Source organism: Castanea sativa, chromosome 7 (assembly GCF_040712315.1).
Source record: "Castanea sativa cultivar Marrone di Chiusa Pesio chromosome 7, ASM4071231v1".
In the NCBI taxonomy this organism is placed as follows: domain Eukaryota; kingdom Viridiplantae; phylum Streptophyta; class Magnoliopsida; order Fagales; family Fagaceae; genus Castanea; species Castanea sativa.
The window spans coordinates 11,573,197-11,589,779 of record NC_134019.1 but is presented as its reverse complement, the minus strand read 5'-3'; the positions used below and the strand labels follow the sequence as shown (position 1 = coordinate 11,589,779).

At 35.3% G+C, this 16,583-nt stretch overlaps 2 protein-coding genes across 2 annotated transcripts; one reads left to right on the top strand and one right to left on the bottom strand.

Moving 5' to 3' along the window:
* Positions 1-260: 260 nt before the first annotated feature.
* On the top strand, positions 261-1,265 carry LOC142643959 (uncharacterized). Its single transcript, XM_075818660.1, has 2 exons — positions 261-551; positions 687-1,265. The coding sequence occupies exons 1-2, from the start codon at positions 261-263 to the stop codon at positions 1,263-1,265; spliced, it is 870 nt and encodes a 289-aa protein (XP_075674775.1).
* An 821-nt stretch (positions 1,266-2,086) lies between these two features.
* On the bottom strand, positions 2,087-3,915 carry LOC142643958 (serine/threonine-protein phosphatase 7 long form homolog). The gene is made up of 4 exons (XM_075818659.1): positions 3,347-3,915; positions 3,073-3,163; positions 2,745-2,960; positions 2,087-2,338 (listed from the first exon to the last, which is right to left on the bottom strand). Exons 1-4 carry the CDS (start codon positions 3,913-3,915, stop codon positions 2,087-2,089), a joined length of 1,128 nt encoding a protein of 375 aa, XP_075674774.1.
* Between the last annotated feature and the right edge of the window lie 12,668 nt (positions 3,916-16,583).

The window sequence follows — 16,583 nt, the reverse complement described above, 5'->3', positions numbered from 1 at the left end:
ATGCATTTTAATAAAGGGTTGACTTTTGCAAATAAAGAGGCGGTGAAGCGTGCATTGATAATATACGCAGCAAAGGATAATAGAAATTTTATAATTCGGAGGTCGACCAAAACTAATTGTGCGCTGCGTGCATTGATACCAACTGCAAGTGGTACGTTGGGGCGTTCATGAAGGCTAAATTAAATGGTCTGTGGATAGTCACGTCTTATGTGGGTCCACACAGTTGTATACTCTTTGGCCTGCAAAAAGACGGTAAAATGATGGATTCGAATTTTGTTGTATCAGAAATTGTGGAAAAATTGCGACAAAATCACATTGCTCGTATTGATGAGCTCCGGGGCCACATAGATACTAAGTATAATCATCAGCTCTCTTACTATAAGGTATGGGACGTAAAACAAAAGGCAATTACTAAGATATTTGGAGATTGGGAGGAGTCTTACCAAAGGTTGCGAAAGTTGTTGTTGGCATACTTGGATCAGGATTCGGGTACCCAATACACCTATTGGACCATACCTAGCCCTATAGATGGTACTACGTTATTGCGCTATGTATTTTGGGCATTCGCTCCATGCATTGTTGCATTCAAATATTGCAGGCCAGTGATCAGTATTGATGGGACTCATTTGTATGGTAAATATCGAGGGGTGTTGATGATTGCAATGGCAACCGATGCTAACCAAAAGGTTTTGCCTCTCGCCTCTGCTATTGTGGACAAGGAGTCAGGGGCTAGTTGGGGGTGGTTTTTAGAGTGTTTCAGGAATTTGATAGGGCATGTGATACCTGACGAGGGCATTTGCATTATTTCTGACCGACATAAAAGTATCAAATGCGCCATTGCAGAGTGGCCTATAGGTGATAACGGAAAGTTACAGGTACATCACCGATATTGCCTTCGACATGTTGCTAGCAACTTCAACGCACACTTTGATGACCCGACTCTAAAGGCATTGGCCTTGAAAGCTGGATATGCGACTCATGAAGCTAAATTTAAGTCCATAATGCAAACTATTAAGGATGTCGAGATTAATGCACTGAGGAGTGTAGACCCTGATGATCCCCATCTTGAACGCTATATGCCATACATATATCTAATGAGTGAGGATGTGGAGAAATGGACCCAGTCACATGATGGTGGAAGACGTTACGGGGCAATGACAACCAATATCTCTGAGTGCTTTAATGGGATACTTAAAGGTGCCCGCGGTTTGCCCATTGCTGCAATGGTTGAGTTCACTTGGTGCAAACTTGTTGTATATTTCTGATCGCTCTCAAGGTAAGGTGTGGAGTGATTATGCAATAGGGATCTATACCACAAATTTGCAAAAAACTTCAGGACACACTGTGAGTGAATTTAATCATGAAACTGGTGTATATCAAGTGGTTACCCCGTACAACGACCATAAAGGTGGAGGGGGAAACCACAGTCATGAAATGCGCGTATTTGCTAGAACATGTGGTTGTGGAAAGTGGCAAAACATTAAGATCCTTTGTTCACATGCAATTAAAGTTTTGTAGCAATTGCATCTTAATGCGACTAGCTATATTGACCCATGTTACAGTTTGGAGAACGCCATTCACACATATTCACATCAATTTGTGGTGCCAAAGTCAGAGTCATTGTGAAGGGACGTTCGCGGACCACGGTGGGTGCCTGACCCAAGTCTGTTACGGGCCAAAGGTCGTCATGTGAAGTCAAGAATAAGGAATGAAATGGTTGGGGTACGACAAAAACAGGGAAGCCAGAACCCAGATTCGGACTTGAGGGAGATTCAACCGAGGCAGCGATGCGGAGTGTGTCATGAAGAGGGGCATAACCGCAGAAAATGTCCCAATTCCCTTGCGGCTTCAACAAGCGGTTCCCGTGGGGCTTTGACAGGCGGTAGTGCTACAAACTAGGCAAGTGCCTTTGTTATTTTCATATAATATGCTCAGAATCTGATTTGGTTTTTGTTGTTCGCATTTAGGAACTAACAACCGCATTTTAATGTTTTTCAGGCGAGCGGAGGCTCAATTTTGGAATGGCATTGTACATGGGAGTTGTGGTTATCTTCAATATGGACAAGTGGTAGGTGACCATGTTGTATCAGTATGGACAAGTGTTAGGCGATTTAGTTGTAGCAACAGGCGAACGAGAGCCATGTCCGACAGGAGCTCTGCTCGTGCTTGGGCTTTGAGTAGGCGCTGCCGCAGGAGTAGCTGCCTCCTCATTCGGGGCCTCAGGGATAGGAGGTTGTACACGACCAATCTCTTGCACTGCCTTTAGCACATCAGTAATGTCCTTGTGGTCCTCCGTGCCCACTGGGTGACGCCTCAACAAACGGGCGTATCCTTCAATCTGACATGAAAAAACTAGGTACATTAGTAATGCAATACCAATTCAACAATGGCAATCGATAATAAAATAAACGTTGGTTTTGAATTGGTTCTGCTAGTAATAATTGCAAATTAAAGGGAGACCAAGTGTTACCTTTGACTAAATTTAAATTATATTTTCTATTAAATATGTAGCTAGTGCATAGAATAGACAAAATGCTAATTAAAAATTCAATAGATGGAAAAGTTACCATTATAATCAATCTAGCACCGAGGACATTGATGAACCTCCGAGTTACCCTTTTGTACCAATCGAAGTACTCGTGTTGTGGAGGCATATCACCAAGCACTGCTTCACAACGCCGTTGAAGGCGATTACCCCACTCTGTAATATGCGCAGCATGTTACCGCATCCAATCAACACCAACCTTCCCCCTCAAATCAATGGCATGAAGCACTGTATCGGTGTCAACATTACGGGAAATTTCTTGGATCATCCCGAATTGACGAACGACACGATCCGATGTATGTTTCTCTACTAGGTGGAAACATACAAGTGGCACAATCGCCGTCCACACGGCCCTCCCTGCAACGCACCACGGCAGAAGATCCTCCAATTCAACTTCATACGGCTGCCACATCACCTACAACAGCCAAAAAACAAGTACGCAACACATTAGGCAACAATGTTTATATGTCAAAGTTCACCAAACTTATATCTTGTTCCTAAACATGTTAAATAAGGCATTTTCATACCTGGCCTGGCAACATTGAAGCTATTTGCTCGCGATACTTGTCCAGGAAGATGTGAGCGGGCATGTTTTTCTTGTTTGAGACCCACAACCACCTACAATCCAGAACAAGGGATCATATTAACCGAATCATATAATTTAGGAAATTTGACACAAAATTATAGTGTATGATCAGTGTTTAAAATTGTTTAATATTGACTTAAATAATTCCTAGAAGGTTTTAAAATAAATAAATAAATAAATTGAAGTTACATGACGTGTATGAGGTAGAGACTTACTTCAGGGACAATGGACCACGCACTGGAGGACCATAAGCACCCACTGGCGGGCCATGTTCAACTGTCGGGCACAAATATGGGAACCTGGCCCATGCCCAATACTGGACCAACAGCAAACACCCACCAATTTGATTAGCTTTCTTATCGCTTGCCCTGCATAACTCTCGGTACAACCATGCAAGGCAAGCACTTCCCCAACTGTACCTTCGTGGGTTGCGAAGGTCTTCCAACTGCTGCACCCACATTAGATGCACCCTATCGCCGGATTTGTCCATAAAGATTGTGTCCCCTAGTAGTACTAGGATGTAGCATCGTGCGTACTTATGCAACTGATCCTCTGTGGCATTAGGCGGCAATGGATTGGCAACAGCTTCCAAAAGCCGTTGGATGAGAATCATCTGGCCATGAAGTTCCTTTCTCTGATTATTTACAGGTCGGAAGCCAAGAAATTTGTCACACACATTCTCCCATTCTTTCTGCGTGCTCCCTGTAATGACCTCGCCGTCAATAGGAAGCCCGTGAAGAACCTCCACATCTTGTAATGTGATGGTGACCTCACCATGTGGCATGTGGAAGGTGTGAGTCTCCTGCCGCCATCGCTCTACTAAGGTCGTTATCAGGCTGTGGTCAATCTCTCTACCTGGGGTCCTGAGGAGTCCTTCCAAACCAAGTGCCTTAATGATGTCAACGACTCGGTCGTCCACCATTGGCTCTCGATCGAAGAACTCTTAAGTACGAACACGACATTTAAGGGACCCTGGATCTTGCACAGAACAAAACCATGGATTAATATGTGACAGCAAGTGCGTGTACATTGTATGAATAAAATGCGTGTACATTTGTTAAATATTTAGTGTTGTGTTTTACCTGCCCATTCCAAATAGCTTCTGACAAATGGTTGGCCTGCAATGTCAACACCGACTGGTCAATGGGGCCAGACTGTGCGTAGTCAATCTGTCCAGCATTTGCAGTAGCCATACGGCACAAGAATGATAAGCAATTAGTACGTAATAGATATTGAAAACAAAAAGAAAAACAATCTTCTTTTTTTTTCCTCATGGACACTAGAATAATTGTAAGCAGGATCCAGCAGCATGTGATGCAAGCCAAATAGAAAAATAGTGCACAAATCTGTGAAGGATTTAATTGCTCTTAATCTTAGTGATTTAAGATCATTGAGAAAGCAAAATCTCATCTTTTTTGTCAGATATCTCAAAATAAAAGAATGAACACAATATGATCTCATTAACTATTTTGTGATCATTACTACACATAGATTAGTTTTTCACTTTCATGATCTTTCCCAAATGATCTAAATTTAGCATATTTGTAATGAATTCTTTTGTAAATTAAATTAAGTTTACTCCATTTAGTTTATGTCATTTGGATATCCTATATTTTCTCTACCATTTTATGTAATTTTCTCAGTGAACATATCCTGTTTTAGTGGGGATCTATATGTATTTGTAATGGAGCCTTAACATTGCACATCATTAATTTACAAATTTCAGTTTTTTTAAAATTAAATTGTCTTGATTAGTGTTTTATTTTTTGATTGGTAAATTGTCTTGATTAGTTATGTGTTACACATGAAGAGAGGGAAAAAAAAAATCTTAAAGTTTTATGGTAAATATTCTATTTGAGAAATGTTCACACCAAGGCATCCCACATTTTATGTAGGTTAAGAAAACAAAAATGCTTCTAAAAAGTTTTAGTCAATAATCTTCACATTCCATTGATTTCATATGTTTTTTCAAGACGCTAATTCATCATGTAAATTGATTATAGTATCCTTAAAGGGACTTCTTGAATGGTGGGATGGGAGATGCAATAAGATTTTATTTAGTTGATTGGGGGATGGTTTGTTCTCCTTTGAGGAATGGCAGATCGAGTATTCCCAATGAGTGATTAGCTATTATCACATCCATTTCCACATCAGATCAGATTAGAATTACTAACCAATTCAGTCCACTTATTCATTATAAGCCTTGTCAATGAGGCCTTTCAAACCCTAAAAACGCTATACTGAGAGTTTTCACATTACAAAAGATTATACACATTGATAGCTCCCCATAAAAGCTCTATCTGCTCAAAAACATGGTCATCCAAATGTCTGCCCTATGAATTAAGCCACCGAAAGAACTAAATGAGATCCACTTATATGCATGATGGCAAAGCAAATGCAGTTTATATAACAGCACAATCAAATCTCCTTTAGTTCATGCTAGTCATTGCATAAGTGGTGTTGAAAACTTTAAAATAAGGGTTATACTAACTGTTAAATATAAATTGGCAAAAAGACACCTTCTCAAGCTATCAGAAACTTTCAGGCAGATTACCTGGAGCATAGACCAAGTAAAGACTAGTACAACAGGCAAAAGTAAAACTAAGTCTATTTTTTTTTATCTTATTGAAAATCAATATAATTCTCAAGTTCATATGTGAAACATGGATTGACCTCTTGAAGCCAATTTTCATCCTGATGTTTATAAATTGATAGTCTAGCAAATCTTTATAATATTTAAAGATCCTTGAGTACTTCAAAATCTGGTTATAATATCATCAACTAAACCCAAAAAATTAACTCCACCTATGATGCCTTTGATCCATCAAAACTACTCTACGATACCATCAAAAGGAAATTTAAGAATAAAATTTAATATTTTTGAACAGCCTTATAGTTCTTTCTTCTCTTTTTCTTTTAGGTACAACCCTTTAAAATTTGTCACATTTTCCAAAGCCCAAAATGTTTGAAAGTTTTAAAAGGATGCAATTAGTTTTGTAGAACAAAACCATGCAAAAACTAGGGTTAAATAGCATGAAACACATAAAATATCATATATAAAAATCTCCTAATCCTCCACCATCCACTTAACTTGATGAAAAGTGAAAAAAGAAAATCACAGAATTTATAATAAACTTTAGTTCACCGCAGTTCCAAACAGTTAATGCAGAAAATGATCACTAAATAATCAAGAAAATGATACTAAAAGAAACTTTTATGCACAAGGCAACTGTGTCAACATGAGCACAAACAACTGCAATGCCAATGATCCTAATTGTGTAAGCATGTAGCAAAGTGTTTCATAAAAAGAACTTCTACTTAGAGACGTTTTTTTTTTCATTTTTCATATTATCTCATCTTTATTCAATTAATATCAGCTCCACTGCAGATACAATTCATGCTTTTCTTTACTATTACTCAATACTGCTAATACTGGACTTGTCATAAAGAACATGTACTTGTGCTTCAAATATAATTGTCCTTGTTTGAGTTCTTTACTTTTACTGAAGCAACCGTTTGAACCAGTCTTTTTTTTACCCACATATTTATATCGGGGCTTTCCCTATTCTGGTGGCTATATGGTAGCCAGCTAAAGCACTTTGGGAAGGAATAGATGTCCGCTTCCCACAGTCTCGTCGCAGGAAACTAGCAGAAACTTATTTACCTTTTTTTCTACTTGTTGGAAAATAGGCATTCTTAGCTGCTATTGCCTGTTGTAGTTTGGAAATCTTGGTTCACTAGAGCAACATGGGTTTGCAAGGAACAGAATGTGGTCATTAGATGGTGACGCTTCGTCTTTGCCTCCAGCTAACAATCAATCGTCAGTGGATCTGATACTGAAATCCACAGAAGAAGATCTAAAGACATGGCCACGTAGGTATGCCCTTGCATTATGAGACAACTTATTTTGGGTAGATAATTATATGACATTGTCATATGTTATGGACTGATTTGAAAGAACACAACCACCTATCTGGACCTTTAAATATTTGACTGTTGGTTTTTCTGCAGCTTTGAGCTGAGGCTTCGTATTTCTCTTACTGCGGGAAAGCTAAACAACTTATTTCCATTATGTTGTAACTATTTTATTTATTTGTCTATTGGTTCATTCTTTGAAGGAACCACACAAGTTAATGTAAACTTTTGGCTGTTTGGAATCCTAATAATGTATCTAATGCACGAGCAAGTTCCATTTGTGACAGTTGGATTCTATAGTAGAAAGCAGAACACATTCTCATTATTATACTTCTTATTTTGCAATTTCCTAATCTCTAGGGGATAGAATCTTCTAGCATTGCCATCTCAATGTTTTCCTCTTTGTCCCATATGCTATATTTAAAAAATCAATTGGGAGCACTTATAGCACCAAGTCTCAAAGTGCTTTTCATATATGGTATTTGATACTGCCTGCCAATGCAATTTTTTTTTAAAGAAAAATTGAGAGGCATTTCTACAATTTCCTAGGAGGCTCAACTTCTGACGAGACCTTGAGAACATTTGCAAGGAGCAATGTTTATCCCCCAACAGTTTCCGAAACCATAAGGCTTTTAGCTGTATTTCTTTCTATTGAGATGATATTGCAAGCTAGTGGTGATAGTGTTCCTTTTGAGAGATTTTTCCTTATAAGTTGTGTTAAAAACCTAGGATTCTACTTAGGGAAAAGATAGTCATTCACCCACCTTGTCATCGACCTAGTCGTTATTGCCAATGCAGTTAGTATAGTTGTTATTGCTTAACAAAAAAAGCTGCAGCAAACTGATAATTCAAACTGAGGAAACAATTGGCAAGCTTACAGGAAATCACTCTATCATAGGCAAAATATTGGAAAATTGGAAATGAATACCCACAATTTTGTGAGGTCCTGCCTATAAGATTTCTTGTGTCAAGAAATTCTCCAGTCGCTACATAACCTCACCCACGTGATTTTAAGATCAACAACTCAAGGTGAGTTTAAATACTTAAAATAAACATAACATCTAACAGGACAGGACCATTCCTTAAAGGTCTCTAAGCCAACTCAAGGTGGACATGTCAGAACTTCTTTTAGTACTTTTCATCATATAAAGAATAAAGTTGCATATATTATAAGGCCAGCCACAGGTGATTAAAAGAATATTTGTCCATGAAATTGCCAGACCTCAAATGAGAATGTTGATAGATGAGTGGCAAGGGAAAAAGTTAAAAATAAAGACCACTAAACATAAGTGCCAAGTTTTCTTGGGGCCAAAAGCTCACTAATAATTTTTTTTTTAAAATCAAGTCCCAACTTGAACACAAATTTTAAAGTTTTATTAATTAGACAATGAACAATCTATCATTGGCTCACTTTATCTATACACTAGGATGCTTTCCCAATGTCACATGAGTTTTATTGGCATATGGTTTTCAATCTGCAAATAGATCCCACAGTTAAGGTAAATTCTAGGTTTAGACTTTAAACTTGGTCAAGGTCCCACAGTTAAGGCAAACAGATCCCACAGTTAAGGCAAAATTCTTCAAACTTGGTCAAGATCCAATCAACTATATCACTGCCTTATCTCTATTTTGGTGATCCTTTTGTTAAAGTTTTTTAGTCCTAATGATTCAATTTGGAAGACTACTTTAAGTCCTAATGATCCTTTCAGTTGTACAGATAAAACAGAGTACCACATGAAACAATCAGTTTAATCATAATTTTCGAACAAAAACCACAAACCCACATGAAAAAATCACACAATTAAGAAAAACATACCTGAGAACTGAGTGAGAGTGGAGAGTGGAGAGGGTGCTTGAGAGTGGAGACTGAGTGAGTGACAGCTGAGGGGATGAGTGAGAGAGGCGCATGCGTGAGAGTGAGAGGGTGAGTGACAGAGAGTGGAGAGAGCTGCGAGAGGTCTGCGAGAGTGAGAGGGTGAGTGACAGAGAGTGGAGAGAGCTGCGAGAGTGAGAGGGTGAGTGACAGAGAGTGGAGAGAGCTGCGAGAGTGAGAGGGTGAGTGACAGAGAGTGGAGAGAGGCGCGAGAGGTCTGGTCTGTGCGAGAGGCTAGACTTGGCTTAATTTTGAAAAACCCCTATTAGAAATCGAGTCTCAAAGACTCGGTTTCCAGGTGGATAACTCATAGCTGCCACGTCACATATAAACCGAGTATTTAAGAGTCAATATATAAATTGACTTTTAGGAACTCGATTTCCAGGTGGTCGCCACGTAAAAAATCGCCACATCAGATTTGATCAGATCATGGAAATCGAGCAACTAAGAGTCGATTTATAGGCTTAAAATCGACTCTATAAGAGTCGAGATGTTACTATTGTATATACTTTCAAAACGCCGCCTACTAACTATATTCTTCAACAACTATGGCTAATTGCCCATTTTGGCCTTGACTCTAGTTTAAAAAAAAAGTTTATTTTTAGTACTATTTATGGGTTTCACTGTACTTTTTAGTACTATTTATAGATTTAATTGTACTATTTTAACTAAATTTTACCTTTATTTACAGTATTTTCAGCAAAAAAAATTTCAATTTCAGCAAAAAAAGTTAAAACTAATCAAGAGTGTGTTTTTGCTAACGGGACCAAATTTCAGAATTTGAAATCAAAATTTTCAAACTTTAGGTATAGAATTCAAGCAACTTCGACCTACAAGAGTATACTTTGCAATTTATCCCTAAAAAGTATTAAATTATTAATTATGTAAATTTTTTAAATAGAATAAAAAAAAGTATTAATTATATGTAAAGGTTAAATAAAACTATCGTTTAAATAAAAAAATTAAAAGTATTAATTATATGTGAAGGTTAAGTAAAATATTTTGATAATATTATCTTCCTAATTTTTTTTGGAGAAAATTCTTAATAATTGTTGAGTACTGACTTTAAACTTTAATAGAGTTTTACTTTAAAGTAAATTAAATATCTTTAACAATTAATGTGAAAGGACAAAAACACTTTAGTTTGACAAAGTGTAATATACACATATATTGAATCATTTTGTGCAACACTACAAGCATACAGTGTGTAAGTTTCACTGTATTAGAATTAGAACACAAAATTATGATCTATAATCAAAATAACAAAAAATATATATATATATATATATATATATATATATTAAATTTTAGGTAAAATTGCAAATTACACTGTCAAATTTGGGACTTTAAATTTTACCCTTTAAAATTTTAGAATTTAAAATTTATCATTTGAAGTTATATTCCATTTGTATCAATAGTCTCTCCGTCTATATTTTTCGATAAGTATAACATAAGCTTTAATTATTCTTTAAAAAAAATTTAGGCTACAAAAATATCGTAGCATCATTTTATTGGACAAACTAAACATGAATTATAAACTTATATAACACTTAACGAAAAATCTAGATAAAAGGACTACTGATGCAAATAGAATATTGATTCAAGGAGTAAAATTTAAATTCTAAAATTTTAGAGTCTAAAATCTAAAAATTCTCAAACTTTAAGGTGTAGTTTGCACCTTAGCCTAAATTTTATTTTAAACTTTTGTTAATATAATTTTAGTTGAATTAGAATTATATTTTTTTTTAATGATTTAAGTAATAGAGTTTTACATAGAGTAAACTATCCTAACAATTAATAAGTCTTAAAATTTTTAATCTTTTTTTTTCCTTTTTCTTCTTTCAAGTAGTCGATAAATATTAGACTAGTTTGGTTTTACGGTTCAGGCACGAAAATGATGATATGTTGTCACAAATTATAGGAAGGATTTCTCCAAAAAAAAATTTATAGGAAGGAAAGCCACATGAAATGACTAATAATAATAATAATAATAGGTAAAGTCAAGAGAAAATCCAATTAGATTTTAAATTATAATTTAATTAGAGCCTAATTTTGCGTCATATATCCCATCTAATCTAAATTTTTAAATTTTGTGTCAAATTAATTAATTTGGTCTAAAAAATGGAATTCAATCAGAGTTTAATTTTGAGTCATGTGTCTCATCTAATATAAGTTTTTTTATTTTTGTACCAAGTGAGTTAATTTAATGTAAAAAATGATGAGTTTAATATAAAAAAACCATAAAAAACCTAATCATATATATATATATATATATATATATATATATATAACCAATACTTAGAGAAAATTTAATTAGATTCAAAATTGAATTTTGCTTTTGTTAGCCTTCTATACAAATTAAATTATTTAGATTTTTACTGTTACTTTTTCTTTTAACTAATGAGCATACTTTTTATATTATTTCTACTTAGATATTTTATATACCAGGATCTTGAACATAACAAATTGTAATTGAGCTGAACGATCTCATACACTTGAATTTTGCTTTTGTTAGCTTTCTATAAAAATTAAATTATTTAGATTTTTATTGTTATTTTTTCTCTGAACTAATGAAAATATTTTTTATACTGTTTCTATTTAGATATTTTGTATACTAGGATTTTGAACGTAACAAATTCTAGTTGAGCTAAACAATCACATGCACATATTCTTATTCAATTTAGGAGATACTATTGGATCAATTTATTCTTTTATTTTTGTGTTGTATTTAGTAAAATTCACAAACAGTGATTATGAATTAACATTGTATATGTAGTATTTAATAGTGATTTTCAAAATTATATACATAGTAATAGTGTAATAAGAAATTTGGCGTAACCAATATCATGAAAAATACAAGAAACAACTATTTTAATACCTCCAAATGTTTAGTTGAACTGATATTCTATATGTTTTATAATCCAAGCTAATATCAATAACACCACTACAATTTATTATTCTCGTACGTAAGTATATGTTATATACTAGTGAGGATAATAGGACATCCCTCAATTTCTCGCTCCATCTAAACATCAACACTTGTCTCAAATTCAATAAATTTGTACCCTACCACCGCGCACCCTTGGCATGATGGTCGCTCTACAAATATGAGTGTTTGTGGGATGTAGGAGGTAAAAACCGGGATTTAAGTCTTCAGGAGGAGAAATTATAAGGTTCTTATTAGGGGTGTGCGTGGTTTGGTAGGGGTGGTTTTTTTCCGAATTTATTACTGAACCGATAGAGGTTGGTTTTTTCATAATTGGAACTGATGCACACCGCCTAAGGTCGGTTTTCCGACCTATAGCAGTGCGGTTTAGTTGGTTTGGTCGGTTTGAAATATTAAAAAAAAACTTTTTTTTAATAATAAAAAAATTGGGTTTCCAAGCACAATATCAATATATCAACCTGTTCAAGAAACCTATGCCAACCTAGTCATACAAAAGCATATTCCAAAACCTGTGCAAAAATTCTGTTCACATAATAATCCAAATTTTCTCATTTCATTCACCGTGCAAAATATTTTCAAATTGTCTCAATAAGAGTTCAACTTCCAAAATACTATCATGTGGCATATAATATCATTAGTATCACTGTATGTGTCAGTGTCAATAACAATAAGTGTTAATGTTTCCACTTAATAACGTATTACAGAATCATTTGTCACTGTCCACAAATGCCAAAAAAAAGATATACAAATTAAATTAGCATTTAAGCAAAAGAATGCTAATTGCTTGTATCCCCAATAATAATCCCACCCATGAATACCTACATAACTACCATTAGTGAAAAGTCCACTACCAATAACATGTACAGATATAATTAGTATATAGGCAAAAGAATGTCAATTCTTGTAAGTCCTTTGTCTAGTAAGTCTCTGTACTATGCATCATTAATCGTTCGAGAACTCCTACAAAATACTAAACAAAACAAAATAAACACGTGTTAATAACAATAAAACGTTTATGAACAATAGAATATTTATAATTAACAAAAACAAATGATAATAGCAAGTATACTTACAAAATATTAACTATTAACTAACTCCAAGCAAAGAATAGCACATCACTCATCATCATCCAACACAACGGTGCTTGGATCCTCCTCTATAGGCATTGGGCAAATCGATGCAATTTCTACAATCCCATTCAAAATAAAATGATTCGTAAGCATTGAGCAAATAAATAAACAATTGATATATACAACAAACAAAATGAACATATATTTACCTGTGTCAATCTCAAAACCATCCATATCCTCCACATTATACATGCACTCCCGAAGCTTTATTGGTCTTTTTTTTCTTTGCATCCTTCACTAATTTTGGGTACAAATAAGGGCTTCAACTGTATTAGGAGATAACGAACTACGGAACGAATCCAAAACACGTCTCCCGTACTAAAAGCAGACTCAGATGCAACTGTAGAGACAGGAATAGCCAACACATCACGGGTAATTTGGGAAAGGACTCAATATCGAGAAGAATTCATTTTTCACCACATCAAGATATCAAAATCTTCCACATTAGGGTCCTCAGAAGATTCCAACAAATACCTATCCAACTCAGATTTGCTTTCCACATTGTCCTCGTCCGCCAAGTGTTGCTTAAACCTATTATTATAACTTTTGATTAGATCAAACAATGAAGCATTGCCAACACTTGGTCTAGAGTCCCTAGACAATGAAGCACCACTACCACTAGAACTCAAAGCTCCATTTTGACTCACTCTCTCCACATATAACCTCTTCAATGCATCCCGAACCTTAGAGCTCATCTCATCCCCTTGTCCTTTCCATACCACTCCCTAAACCAAAATTTTACATACTTTAATCTATACCTTAGGTCAAGAACAACAGCAACAAAAAGTATCAAATTGATATTATTCATACTTCCCCAATACTTATCATATATTTTTTTTCATCTCACCGTCATACTCTTCAAAAGTGGATTTCCATCAACACTACACAACTGTTGTAATTGATTTGCAATGCTAATTAGCTCATGGAAGTATGTATTAGAAGTGACAAACAAAGACCTAGAAAATTTAAGCGTCTCCTCATAAAATATGCCAAGAAATTTCACAAAGATCTTGACATTTTCCCAATCAAGATAGTTAGGAGGACCAATGGGCTTTTTCCCATTCCCATCCGATTCACAAAAATAAAGTTTGTAATGACCATCCTCCTATTCCAACCTATCAAATGCTCTCACAAATTTCAAAACACAATCTAACATGAGATAAGTGGAATTCCACATTGTTGGCACATCAAGGGATAACAAACATTTGGCTTTGATTTTCTCCTTTTTAACACATTCTTGAAACTTCTCAAACCTTGCAGGAGAGGCTCTCACATATCGCACATCATTCCTAACTTTGGCAATTGATTCATGAATAGACTTCAACCCACTTTGCACTATCAAATTCAAGATATGCGCACAACAACGCATATGCATAAACTCACCACCCAATATACTACTATCTCTTTCTTTTGTTTTCTTCTTCACATAATCAATTGCCACATCATTAGAACTAGCATTGTCCACGGTGATCGTAAACAACCGGTCTATACCCCACTTCAACAAACATGACTAACCGCTCTACCTATGATGTCCCCTTTGTGATTAGCTATAGAGCAAAAGTTCAAGATTTTCTTTTGGTAGGTCCAATTCCAATCAATGAAATGTGCGGTGACTATCATGTAATTCAAGTTTTGTATGGATGTCCAAGTATACGTTGTCACACAAACTCGTTGCCCAACAAAAGCCCTTCTCAAAATATCCACCTCATTAGAATAAATCTCCATACAAGCCCTTGCAATGGTAGTGCGATGAGGAATAGGAAATCTAGGCTCAACTATTTCCATAAATTCTTAAAAGTCTTGATACTTCACAAATTTAAAAGACAATTCATCAATGATAATCATCCTTGCCAACGCCAACCTTATCATCTCTTCATTATAGTTTGCAACCACTAACACATTTGAACCACTTTACCCTTCTCTCTTGGCTTGGAAAGACAAAGTTTTTTGCTTATCATCACGGGGAAAATGCCACTTCTTACACGCCTTCATGTGTTGCAACATGCCCGAAGTACCATTTTTCTTACCATGACAATTATATTAATTTTTACAATGTTTGCATTGAGACCTAGGATTTTTGGGATCAGAACCAGCCAATTTAATGAAGTGTTGTCATACTATAGACGGGTCCTTACTACCTTGTTTAGGTGATAGTGGGGGAAGTGATGCACCAAGTTCAATTGGTGCTGCAGGTTCAGGTGAATTAGGGTTAGCACTACCAGGACTAGGAGGAGGTGGGTTAGGGTCTCCAAGTGCACCAAATCTAGGTAGAGCATCGACATCCATCTAATAAAACAATTTCCAACCAACAAAAAAACAAAGTTTTCACAACAATATCAAATTATAATTTTTTCAGCAAATACAGTATCAACAATAACAGACTAACAATCATTAATCATTACTTAACAATTCATGTTACTAATATTAACAACAATTCAGAACTAGAGAATTAGCTTTTATTTTATATTTATATTGAATAAATATAAAATAAAAGCTAATTTTCTATATAATTATATATAAAGCAGTTGTTACTAAGTACTAAAAACTTAAAATCATAATGTTAAATATAGTGAGTGTTTACTGTTTAGTGATTACCTCTCAATGAAGGATTGAAAGCGTGAACTCTCTCAATCTTGTCTCCCTCAAATATTAAAATGCTGGAAAAAAAAAAAAAACATTAGTGCTTACTACTTAGTAGACTGTGACAAATAAGTGCTGAAAATTTGATAAAATTGAAAACTAAACCGACAAGCATTAACTATAAGCAGCTAAAGCAAGAGTGCATTATAAAACTACACAATATAAATTAACTAAACTGACTAAATAATTTTTTTTTCTTTTTGGTCAGTGACTGACTAAATAAATAAACTAACTAAATAAATTAAATGCACGGTATAATAAATTAACTAACTAAATAAATAAATGCACGGTATAATAAATTAACTAACTAAATAAATGCACGGTATAAATTAACTAAACTGACAATTGACAAACATTATAAATTTATAACTATAATATAAGCAAGAGAGCAAGAAAAATCTGTTGCTGAATGTCCACTGGCACAGTGGCTCTGAGTGTTTATTGTCCAGCCAAGACTCAAGAGGAAAGGGGCTGATGGGATGACTTACCGTGTTCTGCCGTGGGCCTTCTGTGAGCTGAGCTGTTGTTGCTGCGAGGTGCGACTCAGGCTGGCAAGATGGTGAGGCCGCGAGAGCCAGAGGCGAGGCAACTGGCGACTACGAGAGCGAGAGAGAGAGTTAAGGAATATGAGATAGTTAAGAGCAAATTTATATGAGGCTGTGTATCTGAAAACCTAAATAAAACAATGCCGTCTTAGGTTTTTTTTTTTTAATAGTAACCCAATACGACGACGTTTAGGTTTAGTGAAAAAATTCAAAATGAACACACTTAAACGACACCGTATTCATTTGAACTGAAACAGGGAAACACTAAAAGTCTGAAACTATTTCTTCTTAGTCGTCTGTGTATCGGTTTGGTTCGGCTCTCATTTGGTGTGTGCTTTGCGTCTCTGATGTCCTCACCGCACTAGCGTCAGAGCTTCATTCACGTTCCGATTGCTGACATCG